Below are 19,730 nucleotides of genomic sequence, written 5' to 3' on the forward strand. Positions count from 1 at the left end.
CAGCACGGGGCTGGGGGAGGAGGAGGGATGGCTCTGCCCACACTGCTCTGTGATAGCAGCCCTGGTGCTGCCGCAGGAAGCTTTTCTGCTTGCAGGGTGTCTGAGCACCCAGTCTGGAAGTTTGGGATCAGCTGCTCTTGAGTCTGATGAGCACGAGGGAATATGGGTCTGTTTCCAGTAGCAGAGAGAGAGAACAGTTTGGTTTTGCAGTTTTAAAATACTTGTTCACAGTACTTGAAGGGAGCGTATGAACAGAAAGGGGAAGGGCTGCTGTGAGGGTGGGCAGTGATAGGACAAGTGGGAATGGTTTGAAACTGAGACAGGGGAGGTTTAGGTTGGATCTGAGGAGGAAGTTTTTCCCCCAGAGGGTGGTGACGCACTGAACAGGTTGCCCAAGGAGGCTGTGGATGCCCCATCCCTGCAGGCATTCAAGGCCAGGCTGGATGTGGCTCTGGGCAGCCTGGGCTGCTGGTTGGTGACCTGCACACAGCAGGGGGTTGGGATGGATGAGCACTGTGGGCCTTTGCAGCCCAGGCCATGCTGTGATTCCTAAATGAAAACAACCTGGGGTTGTATTCCCTGTCCTTATGTTTTCATGCTGCACTTCAGTCTCTTACATTACTCAGCTGTTGCTGAACTTTCCAGTGGCAGTGAACGCTGGGTGCTTTGTCACACATGCTGCTCTGCAAATGGATGCTCAGCTGATTCAGGAGGTTTGTTTGTAGGGGATTAAAGTATTGTTTGTGAGTTGCAGTATCAATAATGCCTTTAAAAGCTTCTATCATTGGGTTTTTCCCGAGCTGTGTAACGCAGTGTGCCTGTTAAGCACCGCTATCGGAAACTGTTTTCAGCCAGCATTCCTGCAGTGCACTTACACTCTGCCATGTCTGTTGGTTGCAGCACTTAGAGCTGTTAAGCTCGGTGAAAGACACTGCTGGGAATGCTGCGGGTCCCATGAAGGCTCCTCCAGCTCTGTTGGGCAACGACGCGGCGCTGCGTGTTCTGGTGGACAGCCGCGAGATCTCCTCTGGCACAGACGTCATCTCCTCCCTGAAGGCCATCCATGGCGTGAAGGTCCAGGTCTGCCCGCTGGGCTGCAGCGATTACGTGGTCAGCAACCGCATGGCGGTGGAAAGGAAATTCCAGTCGGAGCTGCTGAGCTCCGTGAACAGGAATAAGGTCAGCCAGCGCCTCCAGCGCCTGCAGGGCATGTTTGAGAGGGTGTGTGTGATCGTGGAGAAGGACAGGACCAAACCAGGTGGGTGCTCCTGGGGCTGTGGGGCGGGGATGTGCTGAGCTCTGCTGGCCCTGCTGGCTGTGTGTAACTGTGTGTAACTGTGTGTAACTGTGTGTAACTGTGGCACTGAGGGCAGGCTGGAAACTCCCGTAGGCTCTGCAGGAGTGCTACACCAATAAGGGCACAACCTGACCTGGTTCTGTACAGATAATTACTGACCAGTGATGCGTTTTCATCAGTTCTGTCCATCTTTTCTCATTATTACACTGTTCTGATTGCCGCTCGTTTCTTACTGCGATCCTGTGATTCTCCTTTGTAGCTCTGCAAAACCTCTTCAGCTCTCCGTGCTGTTCTCTTGCCCATCCCTTACCACGGGGCTGTTCCTAAGATCCCCGCATACAATGTACATTTTCACTGTTAGCTCCTACCTCTCCCTCCCAAATAACCCGCTCAGTCCCGTCCCACAGCTCCCCCAGCCTCCTTTCGTTCAGCTTTCCATCCTCTTTGCTTTTATCTGTGAGGTCTCATAGCGGGGATCCCTGGGCTGCCTGCCCTTGTCAATGGCAGTTTCACAGTAAGGGAGCACTGAAGTTGCACTGAGGTTTCTGTATTGCCCCCCTGCAGGGGAAACCTCGAGGTTCCTGCAGAGGACGCAGCACTACGACACTACGCTCGCTGCGTTGCTCCAGGCCGGGATCCGGGTCCTGTTCAGCTCCTGCCAAGAGGAGACTGCGCTGCTGCTGAAGGAGCTGGCGCTGGTGGAGCAGAGGAAGAAGGCTGCCATCTGCGTGCCAACAGAGGTGGAGGGTCACAAGCAGGAAATGCTCAACTTCTACCTGAGCATTCCCAACATCAGCTACCTGGCTGCCCTCAATATGTGCCACCACTTCAGCTCTGTCAGGACGATGGTCAACAGGTAACGGCCCAGGCTGTGACTGTCACTGGGCTCTGCTCCCACCTTTTCCTGCTGTTCCCCCCTTTCCTTTCACTGCACTCCCCGTTTCCCAGCAGCTCTCCTGGGCTGTGCTCAGTCTGTCCTGCTGTGTCCCCACACTCCCCGCTCACCCCCCGCTCACTGTGCTCTCTTGCAGCTCCCCATCAGACATTGCTGCTGGTGCCCAGGTGAGCCTGCAGCGCGCCGAGGAGACGTACCGCTACCTGCGCTATGGCTTCGACATGCAGATGCTGCCCGAGAGCCTCTGTGCGAAGGGGAAGAGCAGCAACACCCCCAGGAGCTGAGGAGAGGAACGTGGGGCTGCTGAGAGCCCCGGGCTGCTCCTTCCATTGCACTTGGCTGAGTTTACAGTCGCTGTCAAATATGTAAATAAACACTCAGAGAAACAGTGGGGTTTGGGGCACACAGACTGCTGGACGGGGCAGTACCTACAGCTACTTCCCTTAATTGATGGGAGTGGTGGAAGCACAGTGCCTACAGATGAGCCATCATCACCTCAGCACTCCTGTGCTGCTGCTGGTGCCTGCTTTGCTTTGCACAGAACATGGAGTTCTTGGGGTTACAGCTGGGATGGCCCTGAGCCCCCACAGCCCCCTGCCATGGCCCCGGGCTCCTCCAGGGCTGGGGCACCCACAGCTCAGGGCAGTGCTGAGCCTCACAGCAGCTCCTGCTTTAGCAGTGTGTGCTGTCACACAGCAGCAGGCTGCAGCCGCTCGCAGGGACACCCTGCCCTCAGTGGGAGCTGGAACTGGAAGAAGGCTGCTTTCAGTTGTTTTCCCTTTCACCAGCCACCTTTCCTTTGGAGGCAGGGAGGTGGAGCTGTGCTCACACATGCTGCAAGGTCCAGTGGTGCCAATGGGCTGAAAGGGGTGAGGGAGCTGCCCACCTTCTCTCCCAGCTCCCTGCTCTGTGCAGGGGTCACTCCTCAGCTTTCCATTGCATGCATCCACAGCAGCCGCCTTCAGAGCAGCTCAGCCCAAATGTAAGTCCTGCAAGTTTATTTGGGGGCACATGAAGGTTTTCCCTGTAAGGAGGAGGCAGAAAGGGACTCCAGCAGCTCAGCTGTGGGGCCCACAGGGTGAGAGCCTGCAGTGAAGTCCCTGAGCTGAAGAGCTACCGATTACCTCCTTCCTGTTACCTCCCATTTAAAGAGATGCTCAAAGCTTTATTCTGCACTACACACAAAGTCCTGAGCACAGCTGAGGGCAGGAGGCACTACTTTACTTTAAAAGAGAAGCGCTCACAGAACAGCCCCAACCCATTCCTGGCAGCTGCTTCTCTGAGAGCTCATAAAACTGCTGCTACGTTCGTGTTAAAAATGACTCTGAGCAAAGGGCAAAGCAGTTTCAATTCATCACTAACTGTTATTAAAAACCAACTGTACAGCGATGCTTCGGGTTTGGTCTGAGGGAACCAAGGTGTGGGAGCGCGTCTCTCCCCGCCACGGGGCAAAGGGAGGAGGAACTTCCTTGCCCAGGTTCCACTCGGACCCAGGAGAAGCCATTCCTCAGTGCTGAACGGCACCCAGCTGGCAACCAGCTGCAACCACAGCCCAGGGCAGCTGAGCTCAGCCCAAGCCAGCTTCAAGCAGGAGCACAGCAGAGAGGTGGCTGCAGCTCCCCCTTTCGGCTCCTTTATACAAGTGCATCAATACTGAATAAAAACTCCAGAAGCTCAAACGGAAAAGTAGGAATCTTCCTGTTCTTCCTCCGATGTCTCCGCTGCCTCGGCCACAAAGAGCTGCCCTACAGCAGGGCTCTGCCGCGCTCCTGCAATAGGAAAGACAGGGAGGAGAGCATCAGTGCGTGTACCAGAGCTGGGAGCAGGACAGGAGGTTCTGTGAGAGATGGAGGATGCTGAGGTTACTCAGTGCAGATGTGAACACCCACAGAGCAGCGGCAGCGTGAAGGTGAGTAAAGCTGAGTGGAAGGAGAAACAAAACACACTTACTTTTATCAAAGGTGAACCTGGTTCTGCTGGAAGCCGGCGTGCCCTGCAGAGCTGCAGCCTGCCAATAAAGGACAAGTCTCCATCAGACAGCAGCGATGGCACCTTGGGAACGGGGGAATGGTTTGAGGGGGCAGAATGGGCACAGACAGCACTGCAGCAGAACTCAGCTGCCCTGCCGCCACGTTCCCACATGAGATTTAAAGTGCTTCTCTACCATCAAATCTGTGGCTAAAGTGCTGTTCTGCTCATGGCATCGCAGCTGTTTGTTAAAGAGGCGGAATTACCCAAGGACAGGAAAGGAACACAAATTCAGGACACAAGGTGGGGAGTCCCACATCCTCCCCCACTGCACAGGAAAAAGACAGCAGGAATTTAAAGCACCAGAAAGGTCCCAGGACCCACAAGCAATTACAGATCCTGAAAGAGGCAGCCTGCTTGATCACGGCAACGAATCACAATCAAAGTATCTTTTCTCTACAATACGCAGACACAAAACCCAGAAGTTTGGCTTTGGTCAGGGAAGGCTCCTGCGTTCCTTCTGCACCCACTCTGTGAGCCTGGGATCCTCCTTAGCACAGCCTGCACTGGTACAGTGGAACTGATGTTCAGGAAACCAGCATCACCTGCTGCTTCTTCACGTTGTCCCAGCTGCTCCTGCAGCCCTGAGTCTTCTGCATCCTGAACACGTGTCTGTCGCAGTCCTTCCTGCAGGCAGCAACAAGCAAGTCATGTCAGCGCTGTGCTGTGCTCAGGGCATCAGCTGGGTGCAGCTCCAGCCAGCACACAGCGCTCATCCAGAAAGAAAATTAGCGGCGTCATTAAAAAGCTGTTGTTGGCCAATTAAATATTGCAACAGTTCCTGGAGTACGACTCAATGCAGAAGTGCTTAATTAAAGCATGTGCTAGAACTAGTAATGTAAGTATCAGACAAAACCCCAAAGGTTCATTATCTGTTATTGAAAGTGCCACTTCTCACTAAAGAGGGTGCTGGTTTATTCCAACAAAGCCTGAAGCTTTATTGCCAATGTTTGAGGTGCCCACACTTACTCGAGTGGCTCAACCACAGCTGTCAAATGAAAGCTTTCCCTGAACAAATACTTGAAGGCCTGCAGCATTTACTCTGCATAACGGAGGTTAATAACCCCAAGAGTGACCCTTCTCAGAAGAAATAAGAAAGGAAAGCATCGGCAAAGGAGCAGCAGAGCAAGTTCCCACCTGTTGATGGGTCCCAGCATACCAGGGCTGATGTGCTCACACTGAGGGGTTTTCTCCAGAGGGAAGACAGCTGAGGAAGGTGTGATTGGGTTGTTTGCAAGTGAAAAGTCGTTCTCATCATCATCATGGCTTCCCAGGAACGTGGGCAACTACAAAGACACAGCAGAGCACTCCATGATCTGCCCTTTCCCCAGCTGTGCTTAAGAGGCCTCTCACCACTCTGCCTGGGAGCAAACACAGCCAACAGCTGCACTTTGGCTGTATCCCTCTTGCCTGCACTGAGCAGATCCAGGCTTTGTTCCCCTCTCAGCAGGTTCTCTTCTCCCCACCCCTTTGCTACAGCAGTTGCTTTTCCTGTCTGCACTACACATCCCTCCTGAGATGCGGATAGCAGCAGCGGACACAGCGCGCTGAATGCAGGTGTGTGAGGACTCCACAGGGCAGGCAGCTGATGGCTCGGTCCTACTTTAACACTATTTTGCTGCCCCTTTTTTGTTTACTACCACATATTAAAAGAAAAAAGTCTGATTAAATTCCAGGCTCAGAGCTGACCATTACTTCTCAGGAGGAAGACTGCAGGATTCCCAGGGAACCTGCAGCCCTTCCATTTTGAAGGGCGAGAGAAGAGCTGAAGAGGTTCAGAGAGGAGCATTATCAAAAGGCCTGAATAACTTCCGTCACCTTGGACATGGATGCACTGATTCTTCCATAGCCAGTCTGCATAGATTTGTCACAGGGACTGTGGACTTTCTGTCCACAGAAAGCGAGGAAGCTACCATTGATTAAATTGATTATGACATTCCAGTGAGCCATGGTGCCACTCTGCTTCTGGATGGGCACCACATTAAGGCATCACCAAGTGGAGCCAGTTAGTGCAGACAGCAGCAGGAAGTCACGCTCCACACTCTCTCAGCAATCAAAGAGCTGCAAAATCAAATCAGGTGGGTAAACCTCCCCTCCCCAAACCACAGCCTCATTTTGCTGGCACCAAGCAAGCTGACCCGCAGCACACCCTTGAATTACCCATCAGAAAAACACATGGTATGTACAGCTTTTCCAGGCTTACTTACCCTCACTCTTCTATTCTGAAAGGGTGTAGTAGTGAAAACATCATCGTGGTCATCCTTGGGCAAATTGTCCAGGAAATCCCTCATCTGCTGCTTCCTTTTGAAGGTTCCCACTTTGGCAGTGATCGCGACTGGCTCTGCCTTACCTACATGAATCCAAGCATTACGTTCTCTAGGCCATTAATTACATAGCATGCTTGTAAATGAGCTGGACACAATCACAGGGCATGGAATGGAGTTGTAGAATAGAATGGAATCATAGAATCATTCATTGCCAGCAGCGAGGTCCTCTCTTTCATGGAAACTTCTCACGGCCTCTTTGTGGTCCTTCACATTTCTATATGGTTTACACTTTCAAAAATCAATTCTCCCTGCATCTGAACCAGAAAGTTACCCCAGAGCCTTCCCAACAGCTCCTCCAGGAGGGGTTCACGGGCAAAAAAACTCTAAACTGCCCATTTTCTTCTCATTCCTGCCATCTGTAACGCCATAATGGGATGACAGTAGCAGGGTGGTAAAGTCTTTAGATACAGCAAATGAGAACAAGCCCAAATGCAGCAGCCATGGATGCAAAAATGAAGGGAAAGAGCTGCCAACCCGTAACTGAGGGCTGGGAAGGGGAGGATCCTGGTTCCAGCCCTTCATCACTCAGGTACACTGCATGCAGCCAAGCTCCTCTGGGTTGGCCCTGCCTTCCCACCAGGTGCTCCATCACCGCTTCGGGCTGTGACTCAGCACTGCTGCTACAACATCCCTCAGGTTCTGCAGCAAACCTTTGCAGTGCAGAAGATAGCCTCCTTTACTCCAGGACTCCAATCCAAGCACAGTAAGAACTGCTTATTGCTTAATTATCAGGTGTGTGCGTGCTTATGGCTGCATCTCCCATTATATAATAAATAACAAATGTCAAATGTAAAGACCAAATTGTGCTCTGAACCAAGAGGTCGGTACCTTTCTGTTCTGGCTTTTCTGACGTGGCTTTCTTTACAGCAGGTCTTTTGGAAGCCTTTGTCTGTTCTTCAGTGTACTTCTGATGGCAATCCTCAGCAGAACGAGACCCGACAGCCATCGCCACCTCCACCCAGAAACCATTCTTGTGTTTTGGAAACGAAGCAACAGCCCTGCCAAGAGAACACAACCACGGCCTTCTGCATGCAGGAGAATCTGTGCAGCACTGCTGTGCACCTGAGATTAACAGTGTGTCCAAGTGCCATCATGCATTGCGTGGGGAGACCTGGTCTGCAGGAGGTACCAGAGACACCATAACATGCAGATGTTCCTTTGAATGCCTCAGTTACGAGGTGCCTGCCATCCTTACAGAGTAAGAGAATACAGCCAAATCTGGTCATTTTCTGACGCTGTGTGTATATTAAACACTGCCCAGTAGCTCATTAAATAACTGCCCAACGTGTTAATTTAATACTCTTGTGGTCAGTCTTCCCTTTACAAAATCTAAATATACGGACACAACATGGTTAGTGTTTTATTTCATTAGGGAAGAGAATATATGAGCACTGTTACTGTCTCTCTCACATATGTTAGCACTCCTGTCATCTTGGGTCTCTCAGCTTTATCCATAGAGATGTCTATCTCACAAAAAATGAGGCCTATTTGGAAAGCAGTGGAGGAGCAGCGAGCCACCAACCTGCAGCTGCCAACTGTGCTCCTCTCACTGTTACATGGAAGAGGTCAGGGCTGCTGCAAGCTCGTGCTCCACAGCTACTGCCGGAAATACTCGTTGTCTGCTTTATTCTGCTGGTCTTTAATTCGTGACCCAGAAGTATTTTGTAAAAGGGAGTCAAAGCAAAAAGGAAATTTACAGTGATGTGGGACTGCTTCAAAACCAAAAACCTGAAAAATCCAAATTCAGACCACCATCCAAACACACCAGAGCCCAAATTAGGCCTTCTGGTATCTGAGATGGGCTTTGCCCTCTGAAGACAAGGGAACCACTTGCCTGTGCAGCTTCTGCAGCTCCTTTTCAGACCAGTCATCAGCTGCCTTTGAAAAAAAAGGGAGTGTTTTGTGCACCTTGTCCCCCCTGGATTCACTTGGTTTTGCTGCTGAAGGCTTGCCAGTATTACAAACATCACCGTTTGCTTTTTTACTGGATGCTTCCGGTCTCTTTTCCTTTACGTGATATTCCTCACCAGAAGAGGTTTCTCCTGCAGAGGAATCAGAACTGTCGATGAAGGCAGGGATCCTTTGCCTCAGCTGCGCAGTACGGGAGGCGGCAGCGCAGTGTGTGTCTGCCTGGAGTTTGCTCGACCCCTTGCTTGTGCTGCCCTGCAGTCTTTTGCAGGTAGACAAAGGTGCAGAGTCTTGAACCTCTTTTGGCAAAAAAGGTCTGTTTTTCCTTTTGACAGTCAGCTTGATATAATCATCACGTTCCTCTTCTTTGTCTTTGCTTGAAGATTCCTCTGTTAAAGGCTCACCTTGAAAAGCTTTTCTGTCTGACCTTAAGGAGTACGTGTTCTGACCTCTAGGCACGTCTCCATTTTCTTTTCCTGTCTTTTCTCTTCTTGTTCCCACGTTTCTGCTATTATAGTTGTTTACATGCTCAGTATTTAAGCGAGTCTCCGTACTGGAAAGCCACGTGTTGACTTTATTAGTATCACTTGCACGGTCACTTTCATCATCTGAAATAAAGCGCCTGGCCTCTCTGCTTTCAGTGGACGTGGCTTTGTTTTTAGTACTTACTCTTTTTAGTTCGCTTTTCCCTGAAAGAGATGATGTCAGTATATCACACACCTAAGGGAAATCATTACTGTACTCCAGTAAGCAAACAACACTGACAATACCCTCCCTCCAAACTGGTACAGAGAACACAGCATGAAGCCAGTTCTGAGCATCGGATTGAGGCTGAGCAAATGTTCCCCCTCAGCTCAGAGGGAGCACAGCCAGCAGCAGGCAGGGTCCTTCATGCACAGAATTCCAGTACTTGGACTCTTTGTTCCCATGGGGGAATGCCCCCTGACTATTAGAAGAATTAGAATTATCAAGGCAACAAGAGAACCTGAAAGCATGGAACAGACAGAGACTAAAATAGCAAGCAGAAAACGTTGCTGAAATGCTTGGACTGAGATTGAGCCAACACTTATCCCAAAAGCTGTATTTATCACCCAGACCATGTTTCTGTAGAAAATAGTTGCTTTTAGGTCAGAGTATTTTCCCTTATGTTTACATTGGTTTCAAGGTGCTGCTGTTTCCCAAGTTTTATTAAAAATAAAGGCTTCAGAACACTGTCAGTACAGCCACACAGGCATTTCCTTTCATTAAAGCCGAGCAGCTTGAAAAGCAAAGCCAGACCAACAGCTGGCCCAGGCAGCTCCCTTGGGTTGCACACATCAGGCACACTGAGACCCAAACAGGAGCAGGAACTTCAATAAATGAATTCCTAACTGCTCTGATTTCTGGAAAGAAACGTGCACGTGCTCCTGCTGTACCAAAGCAGCAGTTTACAAACGTGTTCTGAGCTCTGGAAGCAGCCATCAGCATTACTCTGCTAATTCTCCACAGAAGCAAATGATAATTAAAGATGTAAATAAGTTGTTTGCACCAGCCAGACATCACCGCGCTGCTGCAGCACCCAGATCATCATCCCACTCAATAACTTGCAATTGAACAAGCAAAAACGTTGTGATTTTTTTTTTTACCTTTATCTTGGCTTTTTGTTTTTTCTTCCACTGTCTTTGTTGAATCCTTTCTTTCCTTCGCCTTAGAGAGTGAACTGGTCTTTCTTTTGGGTTTTTCAGCGCTATACAACTTCAAAATAAAACAATTCAATCTAAACTTCTGCTAGAGCTCACATAGCAAGCCTACCAACACCAGCTCTGAAAAAGCCAAACGTCTACAGGATGGGTGGAGTTCAGGCTACTGCATTGCCCAGGATCCACTCAGTGCTGTCTGATGCACACAGGTGCTGATATGAGCGCATGTGACTAAGGCAACTTCACCAGGCTCCCGCTCCATTCTCTAACAGTTAAAATCTCCTAAGCTAGGACCTTCTGCTGAATTGGACGCTCATCTGCACTGCTGGAGCTGCTGACAAGTTAGTGTGCTCCCTGGGCTGTATGGCCAGCTAATCTTATGGAGAAAACAACTGCCGAAAAGAACGCTGCCTTCCTTCACACACCCTTTGCTCATTATCACAGCACCATCAGAGTTGCTTGGAGTGTTGTAATATATGAGAATAACCCTCCCCAATCAAAACTGAGGTGGGTCTGGACAGACCAAGGTGTAAGAAATGAAGAAACATCTTCTCCTAATGAATATGAAACCACACAGAAAAGGGAAAGCTGAGAACAATACAGATAATGTAAAACCTTGCCTACAGCTCTGGCAGGGATTTGATGTTACACTGCAGGAAATGTTTTACTTGGGAACCTCCGTCACCCAAAGCAGAACCTCTGCACAACTTCCTGACCTTCCAGAACATTCCATTTTTTCCAGAAGGAATCACAGATTATCCCAGCTTCACAGGCAACAACAATTCTCTGATAATCCAGAGGCTTTTGTTCCTGCTTTAAGATGCTTTCATAATGTTTCCAAAACGCCCTGCCTAGTCAGGCACTCACTGGGGCAGCCTGTCTGTCAGTTTAATGACACTGAAGTTACTGACGTATTTATTACCACCACTTACAGAAATGTGTAACTCACAATGTGCAAGGGACACTTACCATGCTCAGATAATCCATCCCACCTTTCTGTATAGTAACATTTAGCTCCTGATCCACAAACTCACGCTCCCCACACCAGTAGCTGAGTGGTGGTTTGACCAGACGGCCACTACGGGTGTAGATTCCCTGGGAGCCGTTCGGTAAAGGGATATGTTTTGGTGTTTTATCTACAAGAAAAACAAGTTTCAGTTCAGCCCCGAATGTCATATTGAAAACTCACCGTCACGCACTTCACAAACATAAGGTGATGTTGTACTTAAACCAGTTCACTAAGAATCATAGAACTGCTCAAGTTGGAAAAGACCTTCAAGATCATCAAGTCCAACCACAACCCAACCATACTAACCTGGAACTTGCATAAACAATAAGGAAAATACAGATGTACCACAAAGTAACAATGCTCTTTTACAAGCATGTAGGATAGAAATAAGCATACTTGAACAAGACTGAAACAATCATCTTCATGAACTATAAACCACTGTGAGCCTTTCACTTCGCTTACAAGGCTATGAAGAACTTGGAAAACACAGAGAATTACAGTGATAAAAGTTGTTGCACTGAGCAAACCTTCACTGTAATGAGAAAATGAAAACAGTTATGTTATGAGCAAGACAATCTGATAACAGTACTAACAGTTTGCCAAGTCCTGCTGGAGCCTAAGACAAGATATGGAAAAGAAGTTGAAGTTAAAAGCCAGAAGCTAACTGTGTCCCTAATGAAGTTTGCATTACCAGGCAACAAAAAAATGTTGGTTGTTGGCGTGTGGCTTCACAGTTGTTCCCTCTGGAAACATCCAAAGCAAGTAATTCTTCTACAACCATTCTGACCATGCCCAGTGCTTGTTAGCACATCACTCTATTCCTCAGCTCTGGCAGTAAACAAGTAAGATGCCATAAAAGAAACCTGCTTTGGGAGCAGATTCAAGGAAGGAGTTAAAATGAAGCCAGCCAAAAAAGGGGTCAAGGGTGGAGGCCAGCACTGCATGGGAGTCCCAGGAATGAAGCCTCAACAGGGAGACTATATCCTGCATATATCCCAGAATGATAAGAGCATGATATACAATATAGCAACTGGGAGATACTTCAGTCAAGTTTGCTAATGGATGTGGCTCTGGGCAACCTGGGCTGCTGGTTGGCGAACCTGCACACAGCAGGGGGTTGGAGCTGGATGAGCACTGTGGGCCTTTGCAACCCAGGCCATTCTGTGATTCTATGAAAACAAAAACCAACAAAGCCACCAAAACCAAACTATCACAAGCTACCCATTTCTTCTCTAAAGAAAAAGATTTTGAAGACTCACAAGTGTGTTCATCTTTCCTTGGTAACACTTCATATGTAGCGTTCCTTGTTTCACGTTTCTTTACGTTTCTTGCTGAGTCTTCTGTACTTTGCACCTCATCTGTGTCCACCACTGAGTCACTCTCTTCATTTTCATCCTCTTTAATCCTTTTTTTGTGTTCTTTCCTAATGATTTAGAGTTTAAGAAAAAAATAATAATAAACACTTAAAGCAGTTATCCTTTAACAAAAGACTTACGTAGACTCAAAGCCTTCTCCCCATCCCAGCAAAAGCCCAGCAGGACAGTGCAGCTCTACTCATAGTTCAAGCCACTGAATCAGAGATGCCCTTCACTTGTGTTCATCCCAGGCATCTCAACAGAAACAAACCAAAGCATTGTAATGAAGAATAGTAAGGCTGGGGCCCTGGGAAGCCTGGTCTGGTATTAAATGTGGAAGTTGGTGGCCCTGCCTGTGGCAATGGGTTGGGGCTTCATGATCCTTAAGGTCCCTTCTAACTCACCACCCTGTGATTCAGTGAAGAGGTTATCCATCCTTCCAACAGAGCGACCAGAAGTCTCCATACACACATCTACAATCTTTCATCCTCCACTACTGTAATATATTTAAAAACCAACTAATACTTGGGAGAGTATTACAATTAAACAATTTCCAAAGAAATTACCTTCTTAATTCCTTGAGTAACTCCTCAACGTATTCCTTCCATCTTTCAGAAAACCCAAACATAAATCTTTTTATGAACTGATAGGAAAATCCTGTGTGAAACAGAAGTGGCATTAATGATAGCTGAGCAATATTTTTAATCAGGAAACACAGAAATACCACGCAGTATGATTTGTTTGTAAGCACCTCAGAAACTCACTAACATCTTAAACATCAGACAGGCAGATTTTCCCACTTTGAAAGAACTGTACACGTCATGGTAAAGTGAACCAAGGGCCACAGGATGCAGACATCCACCTGTGAAGGTGCCATTCCGGTTTGTGGGAGCCAGGAACAGAAGCCTGTCCAGCACTGAGGGACTGGGCAAAGCTCCCAGCTCCATTGGAAGCTGCCAGAAGTGCTGATACCCCCAGAGCCCAGACTGCAGAATAACACAGAACATTCGCTTTGATGGCATGTGCAAGTTCGCACAAAGCAGCCTTAACTCTAAAGCCCTCCTCAGTCTGTAATGTTACATTAAGAATGGTCTTCCTACCTTCTTTTCTCATCGAAGCAGAATCTATACGTCCCTGTAGCAAGTAGATACTGCCAGATGATGTTTTAACTTGGTTGTACTTTACACGTTCTACAACTGCGTTACTATGCCATAACATATCCTTCATATCTCTAAGAAAAGATAAATAATATTAATAACACGAAAAAAAAGCCCACAATTTTCATAAAAGGTGGAATTTAAAACAAGGAATTGTTATCCCACATCAGTGTAACAGTGTTTCCCAGGTGATGAGTCAGGCAGACACTGGCAGGATGTGCTAGGATTTCCTTTCTTAGCATGGAAGATTTTCTGGATCTCTTATTTAATAATTGGACGGGGAACAAAATGAGCTTGCCACTACTGCAAGTGTTTGTCGCAGAACATGCCAGGCATTAGGATGCAAAAACAAAGTAGACTAAAGGACTCCATTCAGCTCGATGCTGCAGTGATACCCTCACGGATGTTGCAGAGGTGCTAGTATACAAGCCCAGTTTAAGCTCCCCCTGGGAATATTTTATTTCTTACTTTCCTATTTAAAAGACAATAACTGAAGAAGGAGCTCCAGTCCACGCAAAAAGTAGAGATTAACAAGTGTTTAAGAGACCTCTCAATGAGAAATACAGGTGAGTATTAATGCAAAAAGAATCTACGTGGGATTTTTTTTGAAGTATACTTTAGTAGCAGTAGGCAACGGACCGAGCTACGGAGCAGCACTAAGGGCACACAGCCCAAATGTTGAGCTGCCTAACTTGCCACAAACAACAGAACTCCCTTCAGACTTGCAGGCAGCAGAATTGCATGGAACTGATTCTAACAGCTACCAACATATTCCAACCCCTCATCTCAAAGGATGGCACCACCTTTAGGGCTGAGATGTTGAAACCCCTCCAACGTGTTTTACATTGCATTTAAATCAGATTTTTTTCCTTACTTTCGTTTTCCTTCAACACAGACCCCAGTGTGACCATTCATCACTTTAATGCACCAGCTGTAAAGGCAGATTCGTTTCTGTAGGGAAAGAAAAAAAGATCACACCTGCTATTATTCTGATATCAGACTAAGCTATGTAACACTGCCAGTGCATTGGCAAAGTAGAAATTAACTGCTGTACATCTGGAGAATCTATTTAGGCATCATCCTCCAGACCAAAAAAGCCTGAAAACAGCCATTAAATGCATAAATGTAGAATCACGAGCAAGTTGGGTCCCAATGCAAAGTATATGATATGAAAACAAACACTTTGAATTACTTAGCACTGACTTTTAGAAGACAAAGTCATTGGTCAGGACTCCTAGCAAACCCAAAAAGCCCTCCTCAGAAAGTACCACCAGCACGCCATGCCTCAGAGCACTGCTCACAAAAACAAGTTATCATAAAAATAAATCCATGAGCGACGTTATTGCTAAAATTTTGGAGCACATTAGAATGACTGTATCCAATTCTAAAAGCTGCTAACACATTCCCACTGCATGGCCTTCATATTTTAAGAGATCGTTTTGGGCTGAAATGTCTCAGGGGTACCACAAAAACAAGCTCTTGGGGAGGGATGCTTCCCTCTGGGCTCGCTCCTGAGGAGTTCAGCACGCTTCACAATACTCTGCTTTCCCCAAGATCCAATCAGCAAGTTCTAACTACTACCAAGTGCTTATTGAAGTGAAAATTACATCTGCAAACTAAACTTCTAGGAAAAGACTCTTGCCTCCCATGACATTAGTTTGGATATTCCACAAGCAAACCCAAGATTTCCACCTCGCCATCAAATACAGAGAGATTCAGTTATCCCTAGAACCACCTCACTTACAGCTAGGAATTATCTCCCCTCCTCCCCTTCTACATCCAAGAGCTGAACGGGACATCACACCAGGGAGTGGTAATGAACTTATTTAAGTGATCTCACAGAAAACTCCTTCAAGCTGAGAGCTCTTTAAGCCCAGATTGCAGTGTGTAATATTAGAGGAAAAAGCCTTCTTTTATACAAACCAACCAGACCTTCATCTGGGAAAAAAAAATGAAGTCATTTGAGGGGAAAATATTTACCAGTAAGGCCTGAGGAGGTTTTACACTGCTCAGCTCCACCATGCTGCTCTCTCACACCCCCTCCTCAAAAAAACAGGGGGAAAACACATGGTGAAAGAAGGCTCATGGGCTGAGCTAAACAACAGCTTCATTAAAAAAAAAAGTAAAATACAAAGACTGTACAGAAACAAGAGGAGAAAATTGCTTCCCATCAGTGAGCTACACCTGGCTAGATCTTGGGAAACAGGGCCTCAATTGATGTAGCAGCAGCTGGGAGGACACTGTCATAACGAGAGCTCCCCTCCTCCTTCCCCAGCTCCTACTGCTGCACATGATGCCCCATGGTGAGATATCACTTTGGGTGCTGTAGGTCAGCATCTCAGCAGTGCCCCCTTCCCCACCTGGCTCTGGGGCAGGTTTGCTGCTGCACCAGCACTGCCTAGTCAGAGACAAAGCAGTGCTGCACATCGCTGCCGCTCCAGCTACAAGTGCAGAGCACAGCCCTGTCTGGGCTGCTGTGTGGAAGGTGAACTCCATCCCAGCATCACACCCAGCAGCTTCATCTGTACACTTATTACTTTTGACAAAAAAAAACAAAACGATGACAAGCTACAGGCAGCCCATGGGAAGTTCTACCCTACAGCTGTAACACCTCTTTGTCAGCACCCACCTCTTTGTCAGCAGTGACAGCGATCTGATCTGCCCGAGGTTTACCCAAAGGGCCATTACAGTTTTCTTTCTGATTCTGCTTCCTTGGCACGGAGGCTTCAGGATTAGAGAGCACACTACAGAAGTGCCGTGAGGGTTTTGGAGTTGCAGTCTCCAATATCTTTTCTGCTCTGTGCTCAGCTCGCTGATTGCTTGGCTGCAACCGTCCTTTCTCCTGTTGAATTTCAGGACGTTTTGCTTCTCTATTTCCACATCTTCCTTCTAACTGATCCCCAGGGTCAGAAGGGGTAGAACAGACACCCACAGTACTGGTTACTGTATTTAGAGACATTTCATCATCAGCATCCATTGATTCCACAAGGAAATTATCCTCCTTGTCCTTATCAGCAGCCACACACTCTGTCTGAGCATTTGGGAGCAGCTCACCAAAAGCAGATTTGACCGCTGGCTTTTCTGCAGCTGGGCGAGGAGGAACGTTCTGCTTGTTTGGGCTTGAAAACGTTGGATCTGCCCCTTCAAAAAAAAAAAGGCAGTTAGTGATGTTAATCTGAGTATGTTCTCGTGGTTAGCACTACTGTTCTGAAAGCACTAACTCAACTGCTAAGCCTTACAGCAAGCACCTCTTTGAATTGCTTTATGTATTAAAAGCAAAAGAGGGGGAGAAACACTTGGCAAATACAAAGTTTAGGACATTTCCATCAAATTCCCACTCCAATGCCAAACCGTCACACCTAGTTCATAAAGAGTTCTTGACCACAACACTAGAGTCTGAACGAACATCGGATGGGCACACATGGAAGAAAACAAACAAACAAAAAACAACAGACAAATTGTGTCAAACTTCAGTGCCCGAAGGCAGCATCCTAACCTACAGCTTGCAAGTCTAACACCATCTCCAGGGCTGAAAAGGCAGACCTGCAGGTTTCTTGCACCTCTTTCCTCCATGCACAGACTACAAAGGCAAACCACAGCCTGCACTATTCTGCCAATAGCACACAAGAAATTATAAGAAAGAGTCCTGAAGTCCTGCAAGCTTTAGAAGCGGTTCTGAGAGCAATATTGAGTACCTTTCTGCTGCTGCTTCTGCTGCAATTTCTGCTTTATACGCAAGAAGAACTTCTGAGGAGATTCCAATACGATAGGGTCTATGTTTAGCATTTTCACAGCCTGGTTCTGGGGGATCTGAACGCAGGGTAATTCTGGAAACAACAGTTCAAAAATCAGTTGAAACTGGGGAAGAAAAACATCAGGAAGAGGAAAAGCAAAATACACAATTCATAAGATCCGAACGCAAACAGGATCTATTTTGTACTATTAAGTTCTACCCAGTAGTACCCCCCAGAGGAACACAGGGCTCTGTCAGAAATCATTACTGACATGAGGCAGGACGAGGCAGGATGGAAACACGCATTTTGGAAAGTTGGGGTTAGAAAGAAAAGTTTCAGAATGCTCAGGCTTTGTAGAAATAAGAAGCTCCTTGTTTTCATCACGTCCAACAGAGACAATGAGAGGCTTTAGGTTGCAGCAAGGAGATTTAGGAAGGCTTTTTAAATAACTAAACATGAAGCTTGGGCGCTACTACCTCCATAGCAATACTCTCAGTTAACTAACTGGATAAACAGCCAACACATAAGATTTAGAATGACAGAATTGTTTGAGCTGGAAGAGACCTTTAAAAGTCATTATTTATACGTAGTACACTTCAAGCAGGTGTACAGAGATGAAGCACAACCCCTCTGATAAATCAGACAGTATTTCAGTGGCTCTTCCACTCAGAATGGTCCAAACATGAGGATAACAGGGTTCTGCCACGGAACAGCTTCCCCTGCCAACCATCATTACTGCCTGCACGGACAGCAGCCCTGTGCTAGCAGGCAGCAATTCCTAACAGTGCAGCACTTCTCTGGGCACAGAGCTTGGATGGGGCTCTGAGCACCTGGAGGAGCTGTGGGTGCTCCTGTTCGTGGAGTTCTGCGAGTCTGCAAACTTGGCACTGCAACAACTGCTGGGAGCTGGATGCCACATTGCAGAGGCACCAGAGCAGGCACCCAGTAGGATGCCTCAGAAGTACTTCAGCTTCCAAGCAGCTCTGCCACCAACCCTCCTCCTTTCTCAGCTGTCAGGGACAGCACAAGCTAGCCGTTTGTTTCTGTTTATCTCACAGCGTCGCTCTCCAGTCTGAACAGTTCTCAGCAGCTCAGCGCCGTTCGCAAACGGAACAGGGGGAATGAATTTAAGCGAACCGGTCGCGGTTCCTCAGCACGGCGGGGTTGGGCGGGGCCTGAGAGACCCTCGAGTTCCAGCCCTGCGTGGGCTGGGTGCCCCCCGGTCAGGCCGGCCCCGCTCCGGACACCGCCACCGAGGAGCGCCGCAGCTCCGTTCAGCAGTGCCGGGTAGGGATGGCGGCCCTCACCTCGCACCCAGCCCCCACCTTTCAGCTTCGAGCCCCCACCGCCGCAGACGCTCCCGGTAGAACGAACGCAGGTTTCGCTCCCCGCGGCTACGAACCTTTCTCGGGCTGCCCCGCGGCTCTGCGCCGTCCTCCGTCCGCAAGGCGCGGCCCGGGCCCGCCGGGCGTCAGGATGCGGTCGCTGCCGCCGCCGCCCGCCTCGGTCTTCATCCTCATCTTCATCCTCAGGAAGGCCGCGGCCGGGCTCTGCCTGGCGGGCTGCTCTCGCAAGCGGCGCTTCGGCGGCGGCGGCCCGGGGCGGATCTCGCTGATCTCCAGCGGCTCCCGCGCGCCCGCGCCGCCTTCCAGCAGCGTGGAGTGCAGCACGGGGAGCGGAGCCGGCCGGCAGGGCGGGCACAGCGCGGCGGGACCGTCACGGCGCAGCTCCTTCAGCGGCGTCAGCGTGTTCGTGGGGACGGAGCTGAGGAGCACCGCCTGGAACGGCATCGCCCCGCGGCGGGGCGTGGCGATCATCGCGGCGCGGGGCTGCGGGCCGTTCCGTACCGCGCTGTCCCGTCACGGCCCGGTTCCCGGCTCCCGGTCCCGCTGTGGTGCCGGCCCGGCCCGGCCCCGTCCCGCCCCTCACGGAGCGCGCGCAGCGCCCAGCAGAAGATTTGAGTTGGAAGCGCCTCGCGCTGATTGGCGGCGGGCTGCGTGACGTCACAGGGTGCGGAACGGAAATGGCGGAGCGCAGCGGAAGTGAGGTAACGGGGCGACGCTGCGGGGCGGGGGTGGCTCCGTCAGTGCTGTGCGGGTGCTGCCGGTGCGGGCTCGGAACGCTGCGATGTTTGGGATGCGGGTCTCGGGAGGAGCTGGAGCTCTGCGGGCGGGGATGGGATGGCTCGGCTGGGTCCTGGTGCGGCGCTTTGGGGTAGCGGTGTGTGGAGCGGAGCTGGTGTCGCTGGGGCCGGTGGGAGCTGCGTGGCTCTGTGTGAGGAAAGCAAAGTCATCCTGGCTACCTACAGAGAGCTTCAGCTAACAAAAGTAGTAGAGCAGTT

General features: G+C 49.1%; 2 protein-coding genes across 2 annotated transcripts in view; one reads left to right on the forward strand and one right to left on the reverse strand.

The window, feature by feature from the left end:
- FANCM (FA complementation group M) overlaps nucleotides 1-2,476 on the forward strand; it is a 32,728-nt gene extending 30,252 nt beyond the window's left edge. Inside the window, exons 18-20 of the mRNA XM_072337367.1 lie at nucleotides 901-1,258; nucleotides 1,862-2,153; nucleotides 2,329-2,476. Coding sequence (XP_072193468.1) covers nucleotides 901-1,258; nucleotides 1,862-2,153; nucleotides 2,329-2,476 — 798 coding nt within the window. The remainder of the gene's footprint in view (nucleotides 1-900; nucleotides 1,259-1,861; nucleotides 2,154-2,328) is intronic.
- MIS18BP1 (MIS18 binding protein 1) lies at nucleotides 2,472-19,359 on the reverse strand. Its single transcript, XM_072337080.1, has 16 exons — nucleotides 18,792-19,359; nucleotides 17,351-17,482; nucleotides 16,285-16,796; nucleotides 14,530-14,606; nucleotides 13,599-13,729; nucleotides 13,065-13,155; nucleotides 12,403-12,566; nucleotides 11,104-11,270; nucleotides 10,081-10,189; nucleotides 8,382-9,144; nucleotides 7,376-7,545; nucleotides 6,428-6,570; nucleotides 5,358-5,506; nucleotides 4,766-4,847; nucleotides 4,143-4,200; nucleotides 2,472-3,961 (listed from the first exon to the last, which is right to left on the reverse strand). Exons 1-16 carry the CDS (start codon nucleotides 19,204-19,206, stop codon nucleotides 3,867-3,869), a joined length of 3,258 nt encoding a protein of 1,085 aa, XP_072193181.1. The 5' UTR covers nucleotides 19,207-19,359; the 3' UTR covers nucleotides 2,472-3,866.
- Nucleotides 19,360-19,730: the final 371 nt, after the last annotated feature.

This window comes from Excalfactoria chinensis, chromosome 5 (genome assembly GCF_039878825.1).
Source record: "Excalfactoria chinensis isolate bCotChi1 chromosome 5, bCotChi1.hap2, whole genome shotgun sequence".
NCBI classification, from domain to species: domain Eukaryota; kingdom Metazoa; phylum Chordata; class Aves; order Galliformes; family Phasianidae; genus Excalfactoria; species Excalfactoria chinensis.